Here is a 22,167-nt window from a genome sequence, read left to right on the forward strand (position 1 = left end):
AAAGACCTTTAGAATCCATGCCACGCAGAATCTCTGTTGTACTGTGCTTGAGAAATGGAGCAACACGCTATGACAAAGGTGGTCATAAGGCTTTGGCTCATCGGTGTATGCAACGCAGCGCGACTCCGATGCGGGTAAGTACCTACATGAAGGCAAGGCATTTGCGTAGCATTTGGGTGTTTCCCACGCGAGTGCATGCGGCAACGTTTTTACCAAATGTGTGCAATTAGAACCAACGTGCTGATATTATTTTCTTGCCTACTGAAGGATGTAACAGCGGTTGACGTCCATCAGAGAACGGAGAATGTTTCTGGAGCACTATGTCCGTCCAAAACCATCGTTGCGATAAGGGCTGCCTTTGCTTCATGATAATGCCCGTCTCCATATCGCAAACGTATTAAACCAGAGGTTGCACCGACTCAAGTGGTAGGACTCGAGCACTCGCCCTAAGGTCAGGGAGTGGCAGTTTCGTACTTCTTCTTGTAGTGGGACACGGTGTTTTACCGAACGGATGATGCTTAGTTGCGATGATTTCCTCAGTCCACATGACGGTTTTGAATGATTAACTTACTGAGTCTGGATTGTACAGCCTTCGAACGGATACGTAATGATCGCTCGCAAGTCAATACATTATCAAAATTACTGGGAAGTACCAAGGAAAGTAAAATAAAACTGATTTTACAATAGTCACTTTTGTGTCACTAATTTTGTCAAGAGCCATTTGAAACCTATGAAACTAACTAAGAGACTGCGCAGGAGTCCTTTATCTAAAAGAGTGAACAGGCAAACAGTCGAATATAAAGAGGTATACAGGGTGGTCCATTGATCGTGACCGGGCCAAATATCTTCTGAAATAAGCGTCAAACGAAAAAATACAAAGAACCAAACTTGTCTACCTCGAAGGGGGAAACCAGAAGGCGCTATGGTTGTTCCGCTAGATGGCGCTGCCATAGGTTAAACGGATATCAACTGAGTTTTATATTGCATATTCGTGTAGTACGTAAGGAAATATGAATGTTTTAGTTGGACCACTTTTTTCGCTTTGTGATAGATAGCGCTGTAATAGTCACAAACATATGGCTCACAATTTTAGACGAATAGTTGGTAACATGTAGGATTTTTAAATTAAAATACAGAACACAGGTACGTTTGAACATTTTATTTCGGTTGTTCCAATGTGATACATGTACCTTTGTGAACTTATCATTTCTGAAAACACATGCTGTTACAGCGTCATTACCTGTAAATACCACATTAATGCAACAAATGCTCAAAATTATGTCCGGCAACCTCAGTGCATTTGGAAATACGTGTAACGACATTCCTCTCAACAGAGTGTAGATCGCCTTCCGTAATGTTCGCGCATGCATGTCGTCAGGCGTTGTCGGTGGATCACAATAGCGAATATCCTTCAACTTTCCCCACATAAGGAAATCCGGGGACGTCAGATCCGGTGTATGTGCGGGCCATGGTAAGGTGCTTCAAAGACCAATCCACCTGTCATAAAATATGCTATTCAATACCGTTTCATCCGCACGCGAGCTATGGCGGAAGTATATCGCCATTCTGTCATGCAGTGAAACATCTTGTAGTAACATCGGTAGAACATTAAGTATGAAATCAGCATACATTGCACCATTTAGACTGCCCTCGCTAAAATGGGGGCCAATTATCCGTCCTATCGTAATGCCGCACCATACTTGAACCCACCAAGGTCGTTGATGTTCCACTTGTCGCAGCCATCGTTTTCCGTTGCCCAATAGTGCATATTATGCCGGTTTAGTTACCGCTGTTGGTGAATGACGATTCGCCACAAAATAGAAAGCGTCCGAAAAATCTGTCATCGTCCCGTAATTTCTCTTGTGCCCAGTCGCAGAACTATACTCGACGTTCAAATTCGTCGCCATGCAATTCCTGGTGCATAGAAATATGGTACGGGTGCAATCGATGATGATGTAGCACTCTGAACACCGACGTTCTTGAGATTCCTGATATCCGCGCAATTTCTCTGCTGCTGATATGCGGATTAGCCGCGACAGCAGCTAAAACACCTACTTTGGCATCATCATTTGTTGCAGATCGTGGTTGCCGTTTCACATGTGACCGAACACTTCCTGTTTCCTAATTAACGTATCTCTCTGGCAAACGGTCCGGACATTGTGACGATGTCATCCAGGATACCGAGCATCATACATGGCACACGCCCATTGCGAATTTTGGTCACAATAGCCATACATCAACACGATATCGACCTATTCCGCAATTGGTAAACGGTACGGGTAACGCATCACGAAGCAAATACCGTCCGCACTGGAGGAATGTTACGTGATACCACGTACTCATACATTTGTGACTATTACAGCGCCATCTGTCACAAAGCGAAAAAAGTGGTCCAACTAAAACATTCATATTTCCTTACGTACTGCTCGAATATGTAATGAAAATGGGGGTATCTATTTTAAAAAAAACGTAGTTGATATCCGTTTGACCTATGGCAGCGCCATCTAGCGGGCCAACGATAGGGCCATCTGGCTTCTCCCTCTGAGGTAGACAAGTTTCGTTTTCTGTAGTTTTTTCGTTTGACGCTTATTTCGTGAGATCTTTGGCCCGGTAACGATTTATGGACCACCCTGTATATACATGTATGTACTGATCATCAAAGCGAAAGCGACCTCATTTAAAATATTTATAGTTGCTGTGGGACAATATTACATGAAATCTCATATAACATTATTTACCTTTTAACGAGTTCTGTCTCGTATCCTGAATAATGCATTGGTCCCCATCACACCTTAGCAACCAAGTTTAAAGCAGACTGACGTGAGAGACGGCGGTCTGTGTCATGTAGGACAGGAGTGGATGGCGTATGTGACTGGTCAGCTACGCAGACAACCTGCCAGGCCCCTGTTAAACTGCGTCAGAGAGAGCCGCTTCCACGACGGGGAGGTGTGTCGGCCCTGGATTAACGGTGAGCGATCGGTTTGCTGGCCAGCATGGATGTGGTTTTCGGGTGGTTTCCCACACCCACTAGATAAATACGGGGTTCCGCCTCAGATACAAGCTACGAAAACATTTAGAACACACATCCCCGCTCAAAGGTTAATAATACAGGATACACCGCTTCCGTCCAGGAAGGTGAATAAGAGACATGGCCTTCAGAGTTTGGTCTCCTTAAACACTTACTCAGTATCAGCGGCCATCGGGATCTGTATAAGTGGGAGAAGCCGGCATGTCATCAGAAGCTGGGAAGACACACTAGCTTTTCCTACACGTCGCGCTCACACTGCGGGTTTCGCGGCTAGAAAGCCACAAATATTTTTTCCATTTACACACCGTGAAAACCTTCTTAGACACAACAGGTGTTTGCGAGATGCATGTAGAGCAAAATAACGAAAACATAGAACATACGCGAAATACCTTTTGATACGAAGGAGTGGTGAAAACTCCTGAAGTTTTCTAAACAAACAAACGTTATTACATTCTACATCGTTTTCATCACAACTTCAAATTCTCAATCTTCTGCCTTAAAAGGCTCCAAACCGCAGCGTGTCAGTGTGTAACGTAACTGACTCGGTGCGCGAGACTGTGCTATAATCGACTTAATGATTCGAAAAGTTCGTTCACATGAGGGGCATCCTTTCCTTCAGTGTGACAATACCAGACCACACTGGAGCACTGTGACAGCTGCAACAAGCCTACGCTCTTGTTCCACTGGCATCGGTCATTGTGTGCACAGTACCGACTTGGCACTATCTGATTTTCATCTGTTCTCAAAACTTAAAGAGCACCCTCGAGGACTTCACTTTGATATTGATGAAGCGGTGCAAGCAGAGATGCGGTTATGGCTCCGTCAATAAAGTCAGACACGTTACAGTGACGGTATCAACAAATTAGTCTGTCGTTGGGAGTAATATGGTAGGGTGACTTTGTTGAGAAACAAATATGTTGAAATGAAAAATTAAGATCAATATATTTATAATATTTGTTTTATTTCAAAATCTTTAAACGTTTCTACATAAAAAATTTGGAGACACTACTTTTACCTCGTTCTCTTAATAGATCATTAACTGCCCACTGTAGGCGTTGAGAAATAACGTTCCATGATATTTAAAAATAGGATGGTGATCTGAATACTGGAAACAGGTAACAAAATAGGTCCCACAAACTAAGGCAAATGCTTCTGGCCTTACAGAGAACATGGGCTGTTGATGATTCGACCTAATGAACGTCACAGAAATAGATGAGACACTCCACCGCTACTGCGTGTAGTGGTTTCATCTGACGTGGATGGTGAGTGGTTGATGGATTGAGAACCACCACAGTGCAGATAATTCTGCGGAACTGTCTGCCGTAATGTGATGGCCTCAGTGTAGTTCCTTGACTCAATCAGAAATTCATAGGTACACTGCTTGGAGATTAATTTGCGATTCCTGCTAATGGTACCTTTCCGTGCAGTTAGCCAGAAATTAAACATAGATCTTTACAGTTGGGTGTACGATGACTTCTTATCTTCCAGGATAGATGCTGCAAAGCACATGTGGCCCAACAATCTTGCCAAGATCTATGGTGCACTGAGCAACCTTAATAGCAACTACTTCGGCAGCGGGAAGAGGCCCTTTATTTACCAGGAAGTGATCGACCCTGGTAAGCAAAACCGAATCACTTACTGATATGATCATTATGTAGTGGAGTTACATTTGTTGAATTCTATATTTTGTTGTAGGCACTGAAGCAGTAAAGAAAACGGAATACATCGGGATGGGAAGAGTCTGCGAATTTACGTATGGTTCCCAGCTTGCACCATGCTTCCGGAGGAAGAACCTCATGAAATATCTGTACAACTTCGGTAACAAATAATGATATGAAGTTTAATTTTGCAGCTTTGATTTCAGTTCTTTTGTTGATAGTTTCACATGGAAGCCTTATTACAGTCATTATGAGTTCTCCGAGAACGGCTGTTTCACTCAGCAGTCTATAGTATAGAGGAAAGTGTGTACTCCCATTTCTACTTTTTTTGTTAGCTCACCTTCTTTCAATCAAAGTAGACCATCGAGTAATTAATAGTTATTGCATGGTTTGAAATCAGACAATCTATCGTTTCTCAGGAGAGGCGTGGGGCATGGTTAACGGAAACAACGCTCTGGTCTTTATTGACAACCATGACAACCAGCGGGGTCACGGTGGTGGTGGTGACGTCCTCACCTTCCGGGAACCAAGGCTTTACAAGGTAAGCACTGATGTTCACCACACCATTCAGTCTAGTCCACCTTCTCTCAGTTGATTAAAACAACCTTTAAAAATCTAAAAGAATCACAGAGTTTTTCGCACCTACCTTCAAAAAATAACGGTAAAAGACTTTAAATTCTCTGCATGTATATCACAGAACACTGGAACTTGTAACATTATGTGATTGCCTTGTCATTTTAAATCATTCACTAATCACGCTGTCGCTCGGCAACAGGTACAGTTAGCAAATAATGTTGCGAGAATGTAAAAGGTGAACGACCTGTGACGTAACTTGTTATTGTCGAAGCGCCGTCAGAGATGCAGTGAGTTATTGACTTTGAAAACCAAGGCGCGAAAAACGGACAGAAGAAAAACACTTTTACACATTTTCTTTTTTTTATGTACGAGATATTCTCGATGAACAGTTACTCATTCTTCTCTTGTCTCTCGTAACTTGTGTCGGACGCGCATGTCTTGCCGCCGTATTATTGTCGTTAAAAATAATAATATTTTAGTGTGAAGTAAAACTGCAATACTAAAAGTGCAATACTGCATAGCAGTATATTCATTGTGAGATGTGTATGGGAAAACGTCAAAGGAATTATTGTCAGTACGAGAAGAAAAGTGCCAGTCAAAACGGCATCCATGTTAAATCTTTCATTCCAGTGTAAGTTCATCTATAATTGCAATAAATTCAGATTTAAATGGAATTGGTGTATGGACTGTTTATTTAATATAGAATCTATGTCTCACTCCTTCACGAAGTTATTTAATTTTCTTTATGCTTCTGCCAAATAGGGAGTTCACAGTCACGAATTCTTTCGTCGAAATCGGACGGAAGTTGTATGCGGCGTAATATTTTCTCCGCGCCATATTCTACTGGTAAATGCATGATAAACTACGGTCTCTTAGGAAATTCATGTTGAGCTATCCAAAAATAATTATATTTTGAATAGGCATTTACTCTCCTCTGCAATGCAACTTCCGACTGATTAGACGATCCAACAAGAAACAGCCGCACACGGTCGGCGTTCGCAAATATACTACCAACTCTGATTATAGCTATATGTTACAGCACAAAAGTAAACACATTGTTATAATTAGCGACTACGAACGGGGACATTTATAACTTTATGTTTATGTATACACACTACGTAAACATATCGTTATAAACTTCCTTAGAAGTTGGACATTCTGGTCGACTAAATCACCTATTTAAGCCTTCCTGCAATTGTTCCCTCTGCCTTGTTTACGCAGCATTGTACGAGCACTGAATTTTCTTGATTTCTATGTGGAAGGCAAAATTTTTGAAATAATCAGTCTCTGAACGTTCTTACATTCTAGTAGAAGTGTACGGCTGCATCGCAAAACGTGGAGGAAGAATAACTTAATAAGGAATTATTCTGATGATTGTGTTATTCGCAGCTACCACAAATCGATAAGATGTTGTATGGGGAAGAACACGTTGTATATAGTAATTACAAGCTGAGAATGGAGGAATAAATTAAGCGATAGCCGTTATCAGTGTTGCGCATTTACTGTAAGGCTCCACCACCAAAGGTGCACCACCTCCACATTGACGTCGGAACAGTTGCCTTATAAAGTTAATGAACGTTGTGATTGGTCCGCAGAGGAATCCGAACCAAAAAATTCAACTTTGATTGTAATGGCCCAAGAGAATGATAACTGACACATGGAACACGATAACCATTTACTTTCTCCTGTTACATCAAGTCAATAAAGATGTGGGCCTATGCCATCTTCTAGGTGGTGTACAAAACATGTAGCACAGGTCATACACGAAACTGGATTAGCAGTCTTTCTAGTGGAAGACATTCATTTAATCTCCCCAAAAACGTCTGCTACCATGAAAAATAGTCTGCTGCCAAAAAACGAACCACGGAAGTTATGACTACGTCATTATTATTTTTTAACTCCTTGTACTCCCTCATTACTGATGATTAATCCAGTTTACCCGACATCATTCAAGAGGCCCCTTGTTTATGTTACGCTGTCTACACATCTGAATGATCGGTCTACGTGACGTCCTTTTACATTGTATTCTTTCCTGGAAAACTTGGAATTCGCCCCCATAACAAAATATGTCCCTCCTGTGACAAGCAAACTGGCGGATGGTGGTTAGTATTCATACCTCTCTTCTTCGATCGAATAACAACGCTAGTTCCTAAATGTCACTCATCTGAAATACTATCTCTCCTCTACTTACAATATGCTGCAGATAGTAGATGCACTCTCCTTCTAGGATTCCAAAAGGCTGTCTCCTCCGTTCTCACATAGCAAATGACCACAACAGGAAGGTACGTTGTAACCTCTCAAACGTCTACATCTACATATACGCGATTACTCTGCTATTCATGATTAAGTGCCTGGCAGACGGTTCAATGGACCAAGTTGTCTCTCTACCGTTCCACTCTCGAATGGCACGCGGAAAAATCGAACACATTAATTTTTTCTGTACAAGCCCAGATTTCTCTTATTTTATCATGATGATCATTTCTTCCAGTTTAGATGGGTACCACAAGATTGTTTTCACAATCGGAGGAGAAAAACAGTGATTGAAATTTCAAGAGAAGGTACTGTCGCAACGAAAACACCTTTGTTTTAATGATTGCACTCCAATTCACGTATCATGTCTGTGGCACTACCTCCTATATTTCGCAATAATACTTTTTCTATGTCATCCATCAGTCCCATCTGATACGGATCCCACACAGTACAGCAATACAACAGAATAGTGCGGTCAAACGTGATGTAAGCAGTCTCTTTAGTAGACCTGTTGCACCTTCTAAGCGTTCTGCCAATGAATCGCAGTCTTTGGTTTGCTCTACCCACTACATTATCTATGTGATCGTTCCAATTTAAGTTATTTGTAACTGTAATCCCTAAGTATTTACTTCAACTTACAGCTTTCAGATTTGTGTGACTTATCGTGTAACCAAAATTTAGCGGTTTTAGTACTCACGTAACTTCACACTTTTCTTTATTCGGGGTCAATTTCCACTGTTCGCACCATAGAGAAATTCATTTTTCAATTCCTTTTGGTCATCTGATGACTTTACAAGACGATAAATAACAACATCATCTGCAAACAGTCTAAGAAGGCTACTCAGATTGTCTCCTATGTCGTTAATATAGATCACGAACAATAGAGGGCCTGTAACACTTCCTTGGGGAACGCCGACTATTACTTCTGTTTTACTCGATTACTTTCCGTCTATTACCCCGAACTGTGACCTTTCTGACAGGAAACCACGAATCCAGTCGCACAACTGAGGCGGTAGTCCGTAGACACGGAGTTTGTTTAGAGGACGCTTTGAGGAGCGGTATCGAAAGCTTTCTTGAAATCTGAAAATGTGAAGCCACTTTGACATCCTCCGTCGAAAGCACTCAATACTTCATGATTAAAAAGAGCTAGTTGTGTTTCGCAAGACCGATATCTTCTGAATCCGTGCTAACTATGTGTCAATAAATCGTTTTCTTCGAGATGATTCATGATGTTTGAACACAGAATATGTTCCAAAACCCTATTGCAAACCAACGTTAGTGATGTGGGCTTGTAATTCAGCGTATTACTCCTATTTCTCTTTTTGGGTATTGGTGTGACTTCAGCAATTTTCCAGTCTTTAGGCACGGATCATTCTGTGAGGGAGCGGTTGTGTATAATTGATAAATATGGAGCATATCTTCATACTTTAAAAGTAACCTGACTAGTATACAATCTGGACCGGAGGCCTTGCCTTTATAAGTGATTTAAGCTGCTTTGCTACACCGAGGATATGTACTTCTATGTTTCTCATCTTCGCTGTAGTTCTTGATTGCAATTCAAGAATATTTACTTCGTGTTCTTTGGTGAAGCAGTTACGGAAAACCGTGTTTAATACCTCTGCTTTAGTGGCACTATCATCAGCGACTTCACGGTTGTTATCACGCAGTGAAGATATTGATTGCGCCTTGCCACTGGTGTGTTATACGTATCACGAGAATCTCTTTAGGTTTTTAGCAAGTTTCCGAGACTGAGTTTCTTTGTGGAAATTATTAAAAGCATCTAGCATTGAAGTACGCACTGTATTTCGAACTTCTGGAACAGTTTGCCAATCTTGGGGATTTTTCGTACTTCTAAATTTGGCATGCTTTTTTCGTTACTTCTGCAACAGAACTCTGATCCGTTTTGTGTACGATGGGGTATCAGTACCACCACCTATTAATTTATGTCATGTATATCTGTCAATTATCGTCGATAACATCTATTTGAAATCGTTCGACATCTTTTCTATGTGTACATGATCAGACAGGAAGAAGTGAAGACTGTCTCTTAAAATGGCGTTAAGAGCATTTTTATCAGCTTTTAAAATATATGTACTTTGCGTGTCTTTTTTATGCTGTGGGTGTCATGGTATTCAGCCTAGCAGGAACTGCCTTGTGATCCCTAATCACTGTATTCCTCATGATGCTCACTATTTATCCAGGATTACTTGTTGCTAAGAGGTCAAGTATGCTTTTATCACCATTTACGCTTTAGGTGGGCTCATGGACTAGTTGCTCAAAATAATTTTTTTAAAAAGCATTTAGTACGATTTCGGATGACGTTTCATGCCTGCCCCCAGTTTTAAACGTATAATTTTTCTAGCATATCGAGTTTAGATTGAAGTCACACCGACTATAAGTGTATGAGTGTATGCCTATTTGAAATGATACTCAAGTTTTCTTTGAACTATTCAGCAACTATATCTTCAGCCAGGGGATTGGTAAAACGATCCAATTAATAGTTTAGTTCGATTATCAAGTGGTAACTTCTACCTATACTATTTCGAAGGACCTGTCTACTTCAATTTCACTACAAGGTAAACTACTTCTGACGCAATAAATACTCCACTACCAACTATATTTAATCTATCCTTTCTGAATACTGTTAGGTCGTTTGAAAAAAATTCTGCTGAACTTATTTCCGGCTTTAACCAGCTATCCGTACCTATAACAATTTGAGCCATTGGGGCTTGGAGCTTAGGTTCTATCCCCACAGCTACGATAATTTACAACTACACTACCGATCGTTTCTACAATTACCTTACTGTGTTTTATCTACCCCCTTTTAGCCGGACGCACTTTCTGTGGTTTCCTGAAACCCTCTAACCTAAAAAACCGCCCAGTCCCTTCCACCCAGCCCCCGCTATCAAGCACGTAGATGAATTGAGAGATGCATGCAGCATCTGTGTAGAAGAAATTGCCATGACTGAAAGAGGAGGATCGTTTTATAATGCTAACACTGTTCTTAGGAAACCTTATTTGGAAAATTTAGATTACCTCTACTTGAAACACACTAGTCAACAGTTCTGCTTCCTCCATCATAATCTCGTTTTGGGATTGTGAGAATAACGTAACTGAGACTGGGGAACTTACATTGGCATACTCCATACATCAGAGAGCAGGGAGTGGCTAGTTTTCATTCACTTTACGTCACACACTGCCGAGTGACTTGCGAAGTATGTGTGTACCTGTCGATGTAATTGTAGGCGTTAATCAAAGCAACACATTTTTTGCTCTTCGAAAAGAGAAGCATATGTGCTGGCAGCGTCATGACGAGACCTACAAAAATCTACACGAATTCTCTATAACAATGTTCACTCTAGTAACTGTACTGATGCATTGCCGTGTAAGTTACCCCATAATTGTTATTACCATTTTATGAAACTTGCGTACTGACAATTCAGGAGACTTTAGAGAGACAATTTTCGTTTACTTTCTGTACTTGCCAAAACCTGTTACAATGTATCGTTTTAGTGCCTTGTCCGCCGTTACAGATGGCGACCGCCTTCATGCTGGCGTGGCCTTACGGCTTCCCCCGAGTGATGTCCAGCTACGAATTCAATCTCGACAAGGACGGACCTCCACAGGACTCCAACAACAACATCATCTCTCCCACCATCAACTCAGACGACTCTTGTGCTAGGCCGTGGGTGTGCGAGCACCGCTGGAGGCAAATCTACAACATGGTTGGCTTCAGGAACAATGCAGGACGTAAGTAAGATTTTAGTTAGTGTAGAAGCAACGAACTAGTAATAACAATTACGTATGTTTTGCCAAAAACTCGTTTGTGCTTCTGCCTGCATTTACTTCCATAGATGGTTGTGTGTGAACCCCGTCAGAGACGAACATGTCCAAGTTAGTAAGTCCCTATATCTCTGGATACCACAGATCCCTCAGCAAGATGTAATTTTTGAGGAAGTGTGTAGATATTTATACGAGAATTGCAACCTTTATGAACTTGTGGAACTGATGCTTCTATCATGATTAGCGTTGTAACGAACATAGAATCACAGTTTGTCTGCCTGACTAATCTAGAAGCCGCCGTTATGGCACCGACATTTTTTAAACAAAAAAATCGTTCCCTACATTGGTTCTTAGTGTTGTAGTTGGCTGGAGAGCTAATCATATTGCTAAAGTAGGCCGAAATGCACGCGTCTCAGCTCACGCAGGCTGGCGTGATGTCTGGAACATGACAAGGGAATTAGAATTGAGAAAAACGGACGTAGCTGGTGGAAACTTAACTTTAATCCATTAATGACGAACGTCGCTATTTATGGTACATGATTCACAATATCAATAGTACGGATACTGGCGCCTTGCTAGGTCGTAGTAAATAACGTAGCTGAAGGCTATGCTAACTATCGTCTCGACAAATGAGAGCGTAGAAGTCAGTGAACCATTGCTAGCAAAGTCGGCTGTAAAACTGGGGCGAGTGCTAGGAAGTCTCTCTAGACCTGCCGTGTGGCGGCGCTCGGTCTGCAATCACTGATAGTGGCGACACGCGGGTCCGACGTATACAAACGGACCGCGGCCGATTTAAAGGCTACCACCTAGCAAGTGTGGTGTCTGGCGGTGTCACCACACTTAACTTCTGCGACGTTCTAAAATCGCAGACACATGCATTCTGTGTACCAGTTCCAAAAAAGTAGCTACTGATAAGTATGAAATGTCAGCTAATTATCAGTTTTATAAGTAATAGTTGCAAAATACTAGCACGCACTGTAGGAGAATGGAGTGACCGATAAAAGCGGACTTGGAGAGGCAATGCTGACGCTATGATTTATCTTAGAAGATAGACTGATGGAAAGCTAATTTACTGCAATAACATTTTTAAATATAGAGTAAGCTTTCGACGATGTTGCTTGCATAAACTCTTTGAAATTCTGAAGGTAAGAGGGATGAAATAAAGGAAGTGATAGACAATCTGATACTTGCACAGAGAGAGGACAAAAGTTATAATTATTGACTGACACAAAAGAGAAGCGGTAGTTGAGAAGGCAGTGAGACAGGTTTGTAGACTCGCCTTGATGTTGCTAGATCTGTTCAGTGAGCAACCAGTGAAGGAAACCAAGTGGCAATTTGGAAAGTGAGTTAAAGTTCAGGGAGACGAAGTGGAATCTTACCAAGTCAAAATCTAGCTAAGAGGCACATGTGGATTGTGACAGTCGGTATGCAAACATTTTATAAAGCATCTCTTGCTAATCTGATGTTTGTTGTTAACACTTTCAATGCAGCATCAGTAGGCCAGGTATGAAAATGAAATTGCTGATTCGAAACAAGTCACCAAACATGCGTACTGCAGCTATGGACAGATTCGTTAATTAACGCTTCATGAAATATTATTGATGATGCTGGTTCTCTGTCAATAAAACGTCAAAACGGGGAAAATTATGAGTAACTGTCCATGGTCGAAGGAAAGAAGATATAATGCAGACTGGGAAAAGCAACAAAAGAAATTCTGGAAATTTGTTGATGTAGAATATAGATTTAAATATAACGAGTTCTTTCTGGAGGTAATTGTCTCGCAAGTAACGTCGTACGTTTGTGTAATATGGAAGATAAATAACGCATGCAAGAGTAGAAATGAAGCAACTGGAACATGGCGTTACAGAAGAATGAAGAATGCTAAAGATTAGGTGGATGGATCAAGTACTTGATGACTAAGTACTGAATCGAAATGTGAAAAAAATAACTTTATGGCTGAACGTAATTAAAAGAGATGATCGTTGATATGTCATACTCTGAGGTATCAAGCATTCGTGAGTTTGGAAATGAAGTTACGTGTAGCAGGTAAACACTGTACTCACAGACCAAGGCTTGATTAAAATAATCAGATTCATATGACAGGAGTAGACTGCAATAGCTATGACGAACTGGAGAGGAATGAGTCCAGGGTAGACTTCGGGCTAAAGACTCCAATAAACACCCCTGTGTACGGCTTCTTCATTTGCATCTGGAACTGGTAAAAGTGCTTAATGGGTATTCAAACAATGTCACGTGGACCAAAGCGACGTCAGAAACGGGAAACTGAGTTATTTCTTTCAGGCGGGGTCAGGCAATCCTTCATTTGAAATTGTCATATGTATGCCACTACTCAGTACGCCATTTCACTTAAAGAGCAGAGATAATGTGGCAAGTCCAGAGATTATTTGTTTTGGTGATGTCATAGAAGAAGAAATTGATGTCGCAACGGAAAACATAGAACAATCACTATTAAAGTAACAATTTGACAGTTCATAGGAAACCTGAAGTCAAACATGGCAGGTAACATCCCAAAGGAATTCCTCACATTAGTAAGAGATGAGTAAACAAAACAATTTTTCATGTTAGTGTAGAAAATCTGAGACGGATGACACGTTGTCGGGCCTACTTATGAACGTCACCCTCACAATCTCAAAGAAAACATGCTTAGATAAAGCTGAATTTGAGAACAATCGTCCAAGCAGCTTAACTCTTCATGCATCCAAACTGGTAACGAAAATATTGTACAGCTGAATGAAGAATAAAATTGAGGATTTGTTAGCAGACTATTAATTGGATTTTAGGGAAGCTAGAAACTTCAAAGATGTGGTTCTGACGTATCGTCTCATAACGGAAAAAAGACTTAAGAAAAATCAATACACTTTCATAATATTGGCGGGTTAGAGAATGCTTTCGACAACTTAATAAGGGAACTGAATGTCTGAAATACTAAGGAAAATAGGTGACGATAATTATTGGTTTAATGGGACTTAACATCTGTGATCGTCGTTACATTATTATCCCTCCTCCCTCCCTCCTCCACCACCAACCCAAGACGGAATCTGTGTGCCCCAACTGTCAGCGTCTAGAGTAAATCTGATGTGCAACTATGGAAACAGTTGCCACATATTGCCATATCGTGTATCTGAGTTGGGACGTGGGTATTACACCGGTATTTACCGAAGGGTATGTGAGGAACATTTAAACATCACAATCAGGCTAGCTGGCTCTCCACCCATCGTCGTTAACCCGCGAGACGGATTCGGTGCAGGTCATGTTCATCTACCCTCGTCCCGGAAGCGGAACGTTAATGCGTCCGGCTGTCTGGGTCAGGAAAATAGATATAAGCTGGAGCGGAACGCTAATAGCTATTATGTACAAGAACCAAGACCAAAGAATTGAAGGTTAAGAGAGAAGTTTCCGGATTAAAGAGGGCGTAAGACGTGGTTGTGGCCTTTTTTCGTAAATTGTTCAGCTTGCACGTAAAAGCCGTAATGACAATAATAAAATAAAAATTCAGAAGTGCGGTTAAGTTTCGAAGTGAAAGGTTTTCAGTGATAAGATTCGCTGAGGTAGAGGGTGAAGTACAAGTTGTGTTCACAATTATACTATTTAAACACGAAAAAGCAACTATGTGTACATATTAAACTTATTTAAAACCACAACGCCACTAACGATAAAACTTTTACATGGTGTTCATAAAAACAGTGGTTTGCATTCAAAACAACTGTTCATACCCTGTATTCAAGTTAGCCGAAGTTATACTTATAAGGACAAATTCCTCAAAGTGGCTCTGCGGAATACCGGCAGCAAAATCTGCGGTAAATTATTCAAAATGAGTCACTGTCGCAGTCGCTAATTAGAACACAGTGCCTTTGCATTTTGGAGCAAATTCTACGGTTCGTTTCACGGCGCCCATATAATTTTAACTACTGCAACAAAAATACAGGGTGTTACAAAAAGGTACGGCCAGACTTCCAGAAACATTCCTCACACACAAATAAAGAAAAGATGTTATGTGGACATGTGTCCAGAAACGCTTAATTTCCCTGTTAGAGCTCATTTTAGTTTCGTCAGTATGTTCTTCCACCTACGCTCAATGGGGCACGTTATCATGCTTTCATACGGGATACTCTACCTGTGCTGCTAGAACATGTGCCTTTACAAGTACGACACAACATGTTCATGCACGATGGAGCTCCTGCACATTTCAGTCGATGTGTTCGTACGCTTCTAAACAACGGATTCGGTGACCGATGGATTGGTAGAGGTGGACCAATTCCATGGCCTCCACGCTCTCCTGACATCAACCCTCTTGACTTTCATTTATGGGGGCATTTGAAAGCTCTTGTCTACGCAACCCCGGTACCAAATGTAGAGACTCTTCGTGCTCGTATTGTGGACGGCTCTGATACAATACACCATTCTCCAGGGCTGCATCAGCGCTTCAGGGATTCCATGCGACGAAGGGTGGATGCATGTACCCTCGCTAACGGAGAACATTTTGAACATTTCCTGTAACAAAGTGTTTGAAGTCACGCTGGTACGTTCTGTTGCTGCGTGTTTCCATTCCATGATTAATGTGATTTGAAGAGAAGTAATAAAATGAGCTCTAACATGGAAAATAAGCGTTTCCGGACACATGTCCACATAACATCTTTTTTTTTTTATTTGTGTGTGAGGAATGTTTCTGAAAGTTTGGCCGTACCTTTTTGTAACACCCTGTATATGTATTTGGTTGTAGAGTGAATTATTATGCATGTGAATTTTCTTTTAATCTCTGAGGGCTAATTTTATATTTGTATTACGATACGTAAGTCACAGAGTGGATAATAAGGGATTACTTTCTTTCTATGGTTGATTAACGTCCTTCTGTCTCAGAGTAAGAGATAATACTTCACAGTATGCGAAAATCGTGTATCTGAGTGCCGAATATCATCAGTTCATTTTTACGTAACAAGCAGCCTACATTCTTGCCCATCTTCGAAATCTTTGTAGATAACGTTACCTTCCATATTGAATACGACCGCAGCAACTTACTTTTATAGTGTGCTGCACGTTTTCAGATTTTATCATGCAGTAATTAGATCTGGTTTGTTCTTTCAAGAGATAACTTCACCATTTTGTTTTTGAAGCCGTTAGGTTTTTACTAACAAATGTTAAATATTTCATTGCACGTGCTGTGTAGCTTGTCTATACGCACCTTGTCACATAGTAAAGAATATGATTGTTTACATTTTTTATATGCAGAGTAACAAGAAGTACCAGGTTTATGCTAAATCCAGAGAATATAAGATTTCCCAAAAATGTTCGCAGTGACTGATAAGGCGAACTGGTGGGACAACGGCGGATATCAGATAGCCTTCTCTCGAGGAAACACCGGATTCATTGCCATTAACAACGAAGCTAACTCCGACCTGAAGCAGACTCTCCAGGTTTGTCTCCCTTATTACTCGCTTTTTTCCCATGACAAAAACATGCCACGGACTGTAATACATACCTTTTTTCTGACAGACTGGTCTGCCAGGTGGTAAATACTGTGACGTCATATCTGGTAATGTGAACGGAAACAGCTGCACCGGCTCCACCATCACCGTCAATGGTGACGGAACGGCCTACATCGAGATCCTCACGTCGGCTGAAGACGGCGTGGTTGCCATCCACACAGGAGTAAGTTCAACAGCTCTAGCAAGCACATATGTTGTAAGGCAAACAGACACCTTAGTACTGCTTCTGGAAGGTGTTATTTCTGTGACTAGAAAGGTTTTGGAAACTAAAAATCAAACACATTTCCTTAAGTCTAGACACAAATTCGTACGCCAGCCAAGTGTTTTGGAAACAGATAGGTAATTAAGGTAGTTTGCAAGAAATGGGACTTAGTTTATTGTATACATATTCTCTGAGCTACGTTTTGATGAAACTATGATGGACCTTATACTTAACGGAGTTTAGGAGCACTGGATGAGTTCTCTCTAAGTCTTGCAGCAAGAACGAAATTGATTTATTTCACAAATAATTTCATTGCATAACATTTTGCAGCACCTTTACTATAGCGCTATTGACTGTGTTTTACAGGAACAAAGCACATATGACCTTTTTACCCATTAGCATTCTGACTAGTTTAATGTGCCCGTCACGAATTCCTCTCCTTCGCCAACCTCTTCAGTTCAGAGTAGCATTCCAGTCTCTGTCTTCCCCTGCAGAGCTCCCTCTAGTATCCTGGAGGTTATTCCCTAATGTCTTGACACATATTCTGTCATCCTGTTCCTCCTTCTTGTCAATGTTTTCCACAAGTTCCTCTCCTCACTAAATCCGCAGAGAATTTCCTCGTTTCTTATCTGATCAGTTCGACCAATTGTCAATATTCCCCTGCAGCATCACATTTGGACCGCTTAATTTTTTTACGATTATTCCACAGTCCATGATTCACTTTCTTACACTGTATCGCTACGAACGTACCCATAAATTTCTTCTTCGAGTTAAGGCCGATGTTTGATAGTAAAACACTTTTTGTACCATTAATTCGCTATTGCCCTGCGATATTCTGGTTTTTATGTCCTCTTTGCTTTTTCGTCAAGTCCTATTTTGCTTCCGAGATAGATGAATCTCTTCACTTCGTCTCCTTCGAGGCCCACAGTTCTAATGTTAGGTTTTCGCTGTTGTTATTGTTGACATTTCCCATGACTTTCGTCTTTCTTCGATTTACTGTCAGTCCATAGCGTTTTCTCATTAGATTGTCCATTCAACAGGTCCTGCACTTCTTCTTTACTCTCAAAGAGGACAGCAATGACATAAGTGGATACCAGTGGATATCTTTTCACCATGAATTTTAAGTGTACCCCTGATCCTCTCTAACTTTTTCGTCATTGCTTCTTTGATATATACATTGAATAGTAGAGGTGAATGACTCCATCCATTTGTTATACGCTCTCTGGTGCGAGAACTTCGGTTTTGACCTACCATTCTTATACTTTCCTATTGGTTCTTGTTCGTATTATGTATTACCAATTTGTCCGTTTAGCTTACATCTATCCTCAGAATACCGAACATCTAGCACCATTTTACTATGGCTAATTATTTTTAGTGGTCGACAAATCCTATGTATGGGGTAATATAATCCGTGCCTTCCGCATTATTTGATTGCAGCTGTTCCAAAGCTTTGTCAAATACTCTCTGGTACCACTACACCATATATTCTCTCAATTATTCTTCTAGCTCGTCATCAGAGAGTTTCTCTCTCTCGAAGCGGTCTTCAGGGTATTCTTTCCACCTATTCGCTCACTCTGCCTTAAACAGCGGAATTCCTATTGCACTCTTAATGTTGACGTCTTTGCTTTTAATTTCGTTGAATACTATTTTGACTTTTATGTGTACTGAATCTTTACTCCCGACAACGATTTGTTTTTCGATATCTTCTCGTTGTTTCCTACTGACACTTTGCCTGGGCTGCCCTGTACTTTTAATTTATTTCATTTCTAAGTGATCTGTAGTGTATTATTCTTGTATTTTCCCGACCTATTTTTGCATTTTCTTCTTTCGTCGGTCAACAGGTTTCTTCTGATAACCCAAGGTTACTGCACAGTTACCTTCCCTGCAAATACACCGACGGAAAAAAATGTAACAACAGAAAATAATTAATGTAGTGTATTGAAATTCGGGAATACCTGTTCCAGACAACGTATTAAATAATAACATTGCAGGATCATTGGTTAATATGCAAGATAAGCTATTGCAAGTGTGAAGTGTTGGTACATTAATAACCGATGTACCCGCCAGAATGTGAACATGTAATTGTGCATGCATTGTGTTGTGCAGGTAATGGAATTCCATGACTGTTGCACTTATTAGGTCAGTACAGGGACAGTTACTGCTGATTGTGGATGACGCTGTACTTGTCGTCTTATGATGTTCTCTATGAGGTGGAATGGAGACAAATCTGGTGATGGATGAGACCAAGGCAACATATGACAATGTGTAGAGCGTGTTGGGTTACAATAGTGATATATGGGCTGGAGATATCCCATTGGAAAACACCCCCTGTTCGTAAACAGCAGCACAACAGTTTGATTCACCAGGTTGATGCACAGATTTACAATCTGCGTGCTTGGAATAACACAAGTGTGTTTCTTCTGTCACACGAAATCGCACCCAAGATCGGGGGTAGGTCCAGTGAGTCTAACAAGCTGACAGTCTGGTTTCAGAACCTAAACTGGCCTCCTTCTAAACAACACACGACCATCAATTGCACAGAAATAGAACCAGCTTTCAATATGAAACACAACAGACCTCCACTCTGCCCTCGACCGTGTTTTGCGACCGTAGTTTCTTGTGACTGCCACTGCCAGCAATGATATACCGTGGCTACTTTCTGTCAAGCCTCTCTATAATAAAACAGGAGGAATATACAGTTTCTTTCAACCCTGTTACACGCCATCGTTCGAACTCTATGAGATGTTGAGTAACATCGACAAGCCACATCCAGTCTGAAGATAACTAACGCTGATTTCCGTCCTCATAGCTAGTGTCGCTCTTATGAGAGTGGCACGATATCTGAATAGAGATCATCTTTCAGATGTATAAATACGCCCACCCACTTTTATTTATGTCTCACAACTCTTTCTTGGTGTTGCTGTTTCTTTTCGTCAACAAGTGTCTATCCATCTTCTGTAATTTCTCTTTTTAGAGATGACTATTCCTCGTCAACTGAATTGTCTGTCTAATATTTATTATCGCAGTACCTTTAGCCTTAGACAACCAAACGAACCTCATCAGTCCTAAGTATTTCAGTATCCCAATTCATTACAATTTGGTTCTTTCCGACAATTCTCATAATCTTCACTCTTCATTGTTTCTAGATTGTGATCGAGTGCCTTTCATTTCCTTACAGTTCCTCTGTCTGATCTTGGAAGTTTGTTGTATCTCTGGACCTTTCCAAGCATACTGCCTTGTGGCTTTCGAACAGGGTATTTGCTATTACTGGCTGTTGCAGAAGTCTATTAGCGATTCTCCTGTCTCATTCCTACTATCAAGCGCATTGTCGCCTGTCTTCTATACCTTCCACTAATAAAGAGCTGCAATTAGATTCTCATCTCCGTTTAAGTACTGCATTGTACGTCCTGTGCCTTCACATGTTTTCTTTACACTTTATTTTTTAATAGAAGGAAAAACCAGTCCAAGTTGCCAATCTTTACTTTTTATTCATTTAATGACTAGTTTCGGGCTGATTGTAAATCATGATATCGAAGTCGGAAATGGAATTTCTGAAGCTGTCAAAAACGTGCAGTGGACGTTTACGGTACTTACAGACGACGATATATTTCACTTGCGATATGAGCATGCAATTGAACTGTTATTGTTGGCATTGGTTCATTGTGAATTCTGACCAGAATTATTCCATAACCGAACTTTTCACAATATTGATTTATCTTTGTTTTGGCGATCCCACTACGCCACTTTCTGCTGTTGATATTACTCTATATTCGTCTTACCAGATATTTTTCTTTTCCTTCCATGTCACTTCATTGATCCTCATTTTATCTAGACCCATCCTTCGGATTTCCATTTTCATATTTTATAATTTCTGTACTATATTCAGAATATGGAAATTCCATGCGCCTTCCATAATGTAAGAGTGTTGTTGTAGCATTGTTTGCTGTTAGAATATATTTCTGATTAATCCTATGTTTGATACACCAACCTTCTTGATGAAAACCTCTTTCCGTATAGCCGTTGAAAGGTTTACGATAAATGCATCCCACATGTAGCTCCTTTCTTATGACAATATAATGCTGTATGGCCGACAGAGTGGAATCTTGAAACAGTAGTCGATTTATGGAATTGATTTACAACAAAGAAGTAGGAGTAAATAGGAAAGGCACAGATTATTTAAATCTGTTTCCATTAAATGTAATTTCTCCCATTAAAATAGTGCTCAACGGAGGCAGAACAAAATATGTGCGATTTTTGGTTGTGAAGATGTATAGAATGTTGTTCCCGTCGGATTTTTGTGTGCTGATACGAGTTTTATGTTATCGTTCCAATATAGCATATACGTTTATTATATATTTAATTTTACTGATACGTCACTTGTAATTCCACTTCCAAGGTTTGAAGTAAATGTAGAATTGTTTTATTATATCTATGAGTTTTAAAATACTTTTTTTATTTTCAGGCCAAAATTGCTTAAAGCATTCCATGATAATAACATCTACAGCGACATCGCTCAACATCAAGAATTATTTGGTCTTGTTCTTTAGATTACATCTTATTTCGTGACGCGTTGTAAGGAATTTAATATTGGCAATAAAATATTTTGGCATCTACAACATTGCTATATTATTTAACACATGATGACATTTGTACAAAAGCTTACCAAACTGAAATTTACATTGAAAATATATGTGATTCACACATTACATACTTCGTAAGTCAGAAATGAAACTCAATACGAAACCCTTAATTCACTTATAAAACTACCGGCACTACCCTAGCCTAATATTTAAGCAGTATATACTGTTTACTTCATTATGTGACCAAGTATTTTGAGCAACGTGTTTGCAGTGAAAGATTTCACTGACTCATTTTCTCGCGAGAAGCAAAGACAGTAATTAGCAGTTAGTGGATATATAGTTTAGAGGAAATTTCAAAAATACCAAAGAAATTATACACAAAGCTTTGATTCCGGGATGTTTTATGTACGATGCTTTGATGCCGAAGCTCTTACATGTCTGGTGCAGATAATATGAAACTTTCGTTGAATTATTTAACTTGTAATTAACTGGGTGAGTATTACTAACTTACCCTTTAAATATATGGGAAACGTTAGGCACTTCCCACTTATTTATGCTGGGATATTTTCAAAGTAATGGGTAGCGA

General features: G+C 40.3%; 1 protein-coding gene across 1 annotated transcript in view; it reads left to right on the top strand.

Annotated features, from left to right (window-relative positions):
- The window catches only part of LOC126332665 (alpha-amylase 2-like), a 43,897-nt gene extending 22,280 nt beyond the window's left edge, over positions 1–21,617 (top strand). Inside the window, exons 5-11 of the mRNA XM_049996627.1 lie at positions 4,517–4,644; positions 4,724–4,846; positions 5,106–5,227; positions 11,046–11,262; positions 16,609–16,727; positions 16,807–16,962; positions 21,464–21,617. Coding sequence (XP_049852584.1) covers positions 4,517–4,644; positions 4,724–4,846; positions 5,106–5,227; positions 11,046–11,262; positions 16,609–16,727; positions 16,807–16,962; positions 21,464–21,478 — 880 coding nt within the window. The 3' untranslated portion in view covers positions 21,479–21,617. The remainder of the gene's footprint in view (positions 1–4,516; positions 4,645–4,723; positions 4,847–5,105; positions 5,228–11,045; positions 11,263–16,608; positions 16,728–16,806; positions 16,963–21,463) is intronic.
- Positions 21,618–22,167: the final 550 nt, after the last annotated feature.

This window comes from Schistocerca gregaria, chromosome 2 (genome assembly GCF_023897955.1).
Source record: "Schistocerca gregaria isolate iqSchGreg1 chromosome 2, iqSchGreg1.2, whole genome shotgun sequence".
Classification (NCBI taxonomy): Eukaryota; Metazoa; Arthropoda; class Insecta; order Orthoptera; family Acrididae; genus Schistocerca; species Schistocerca gregaria.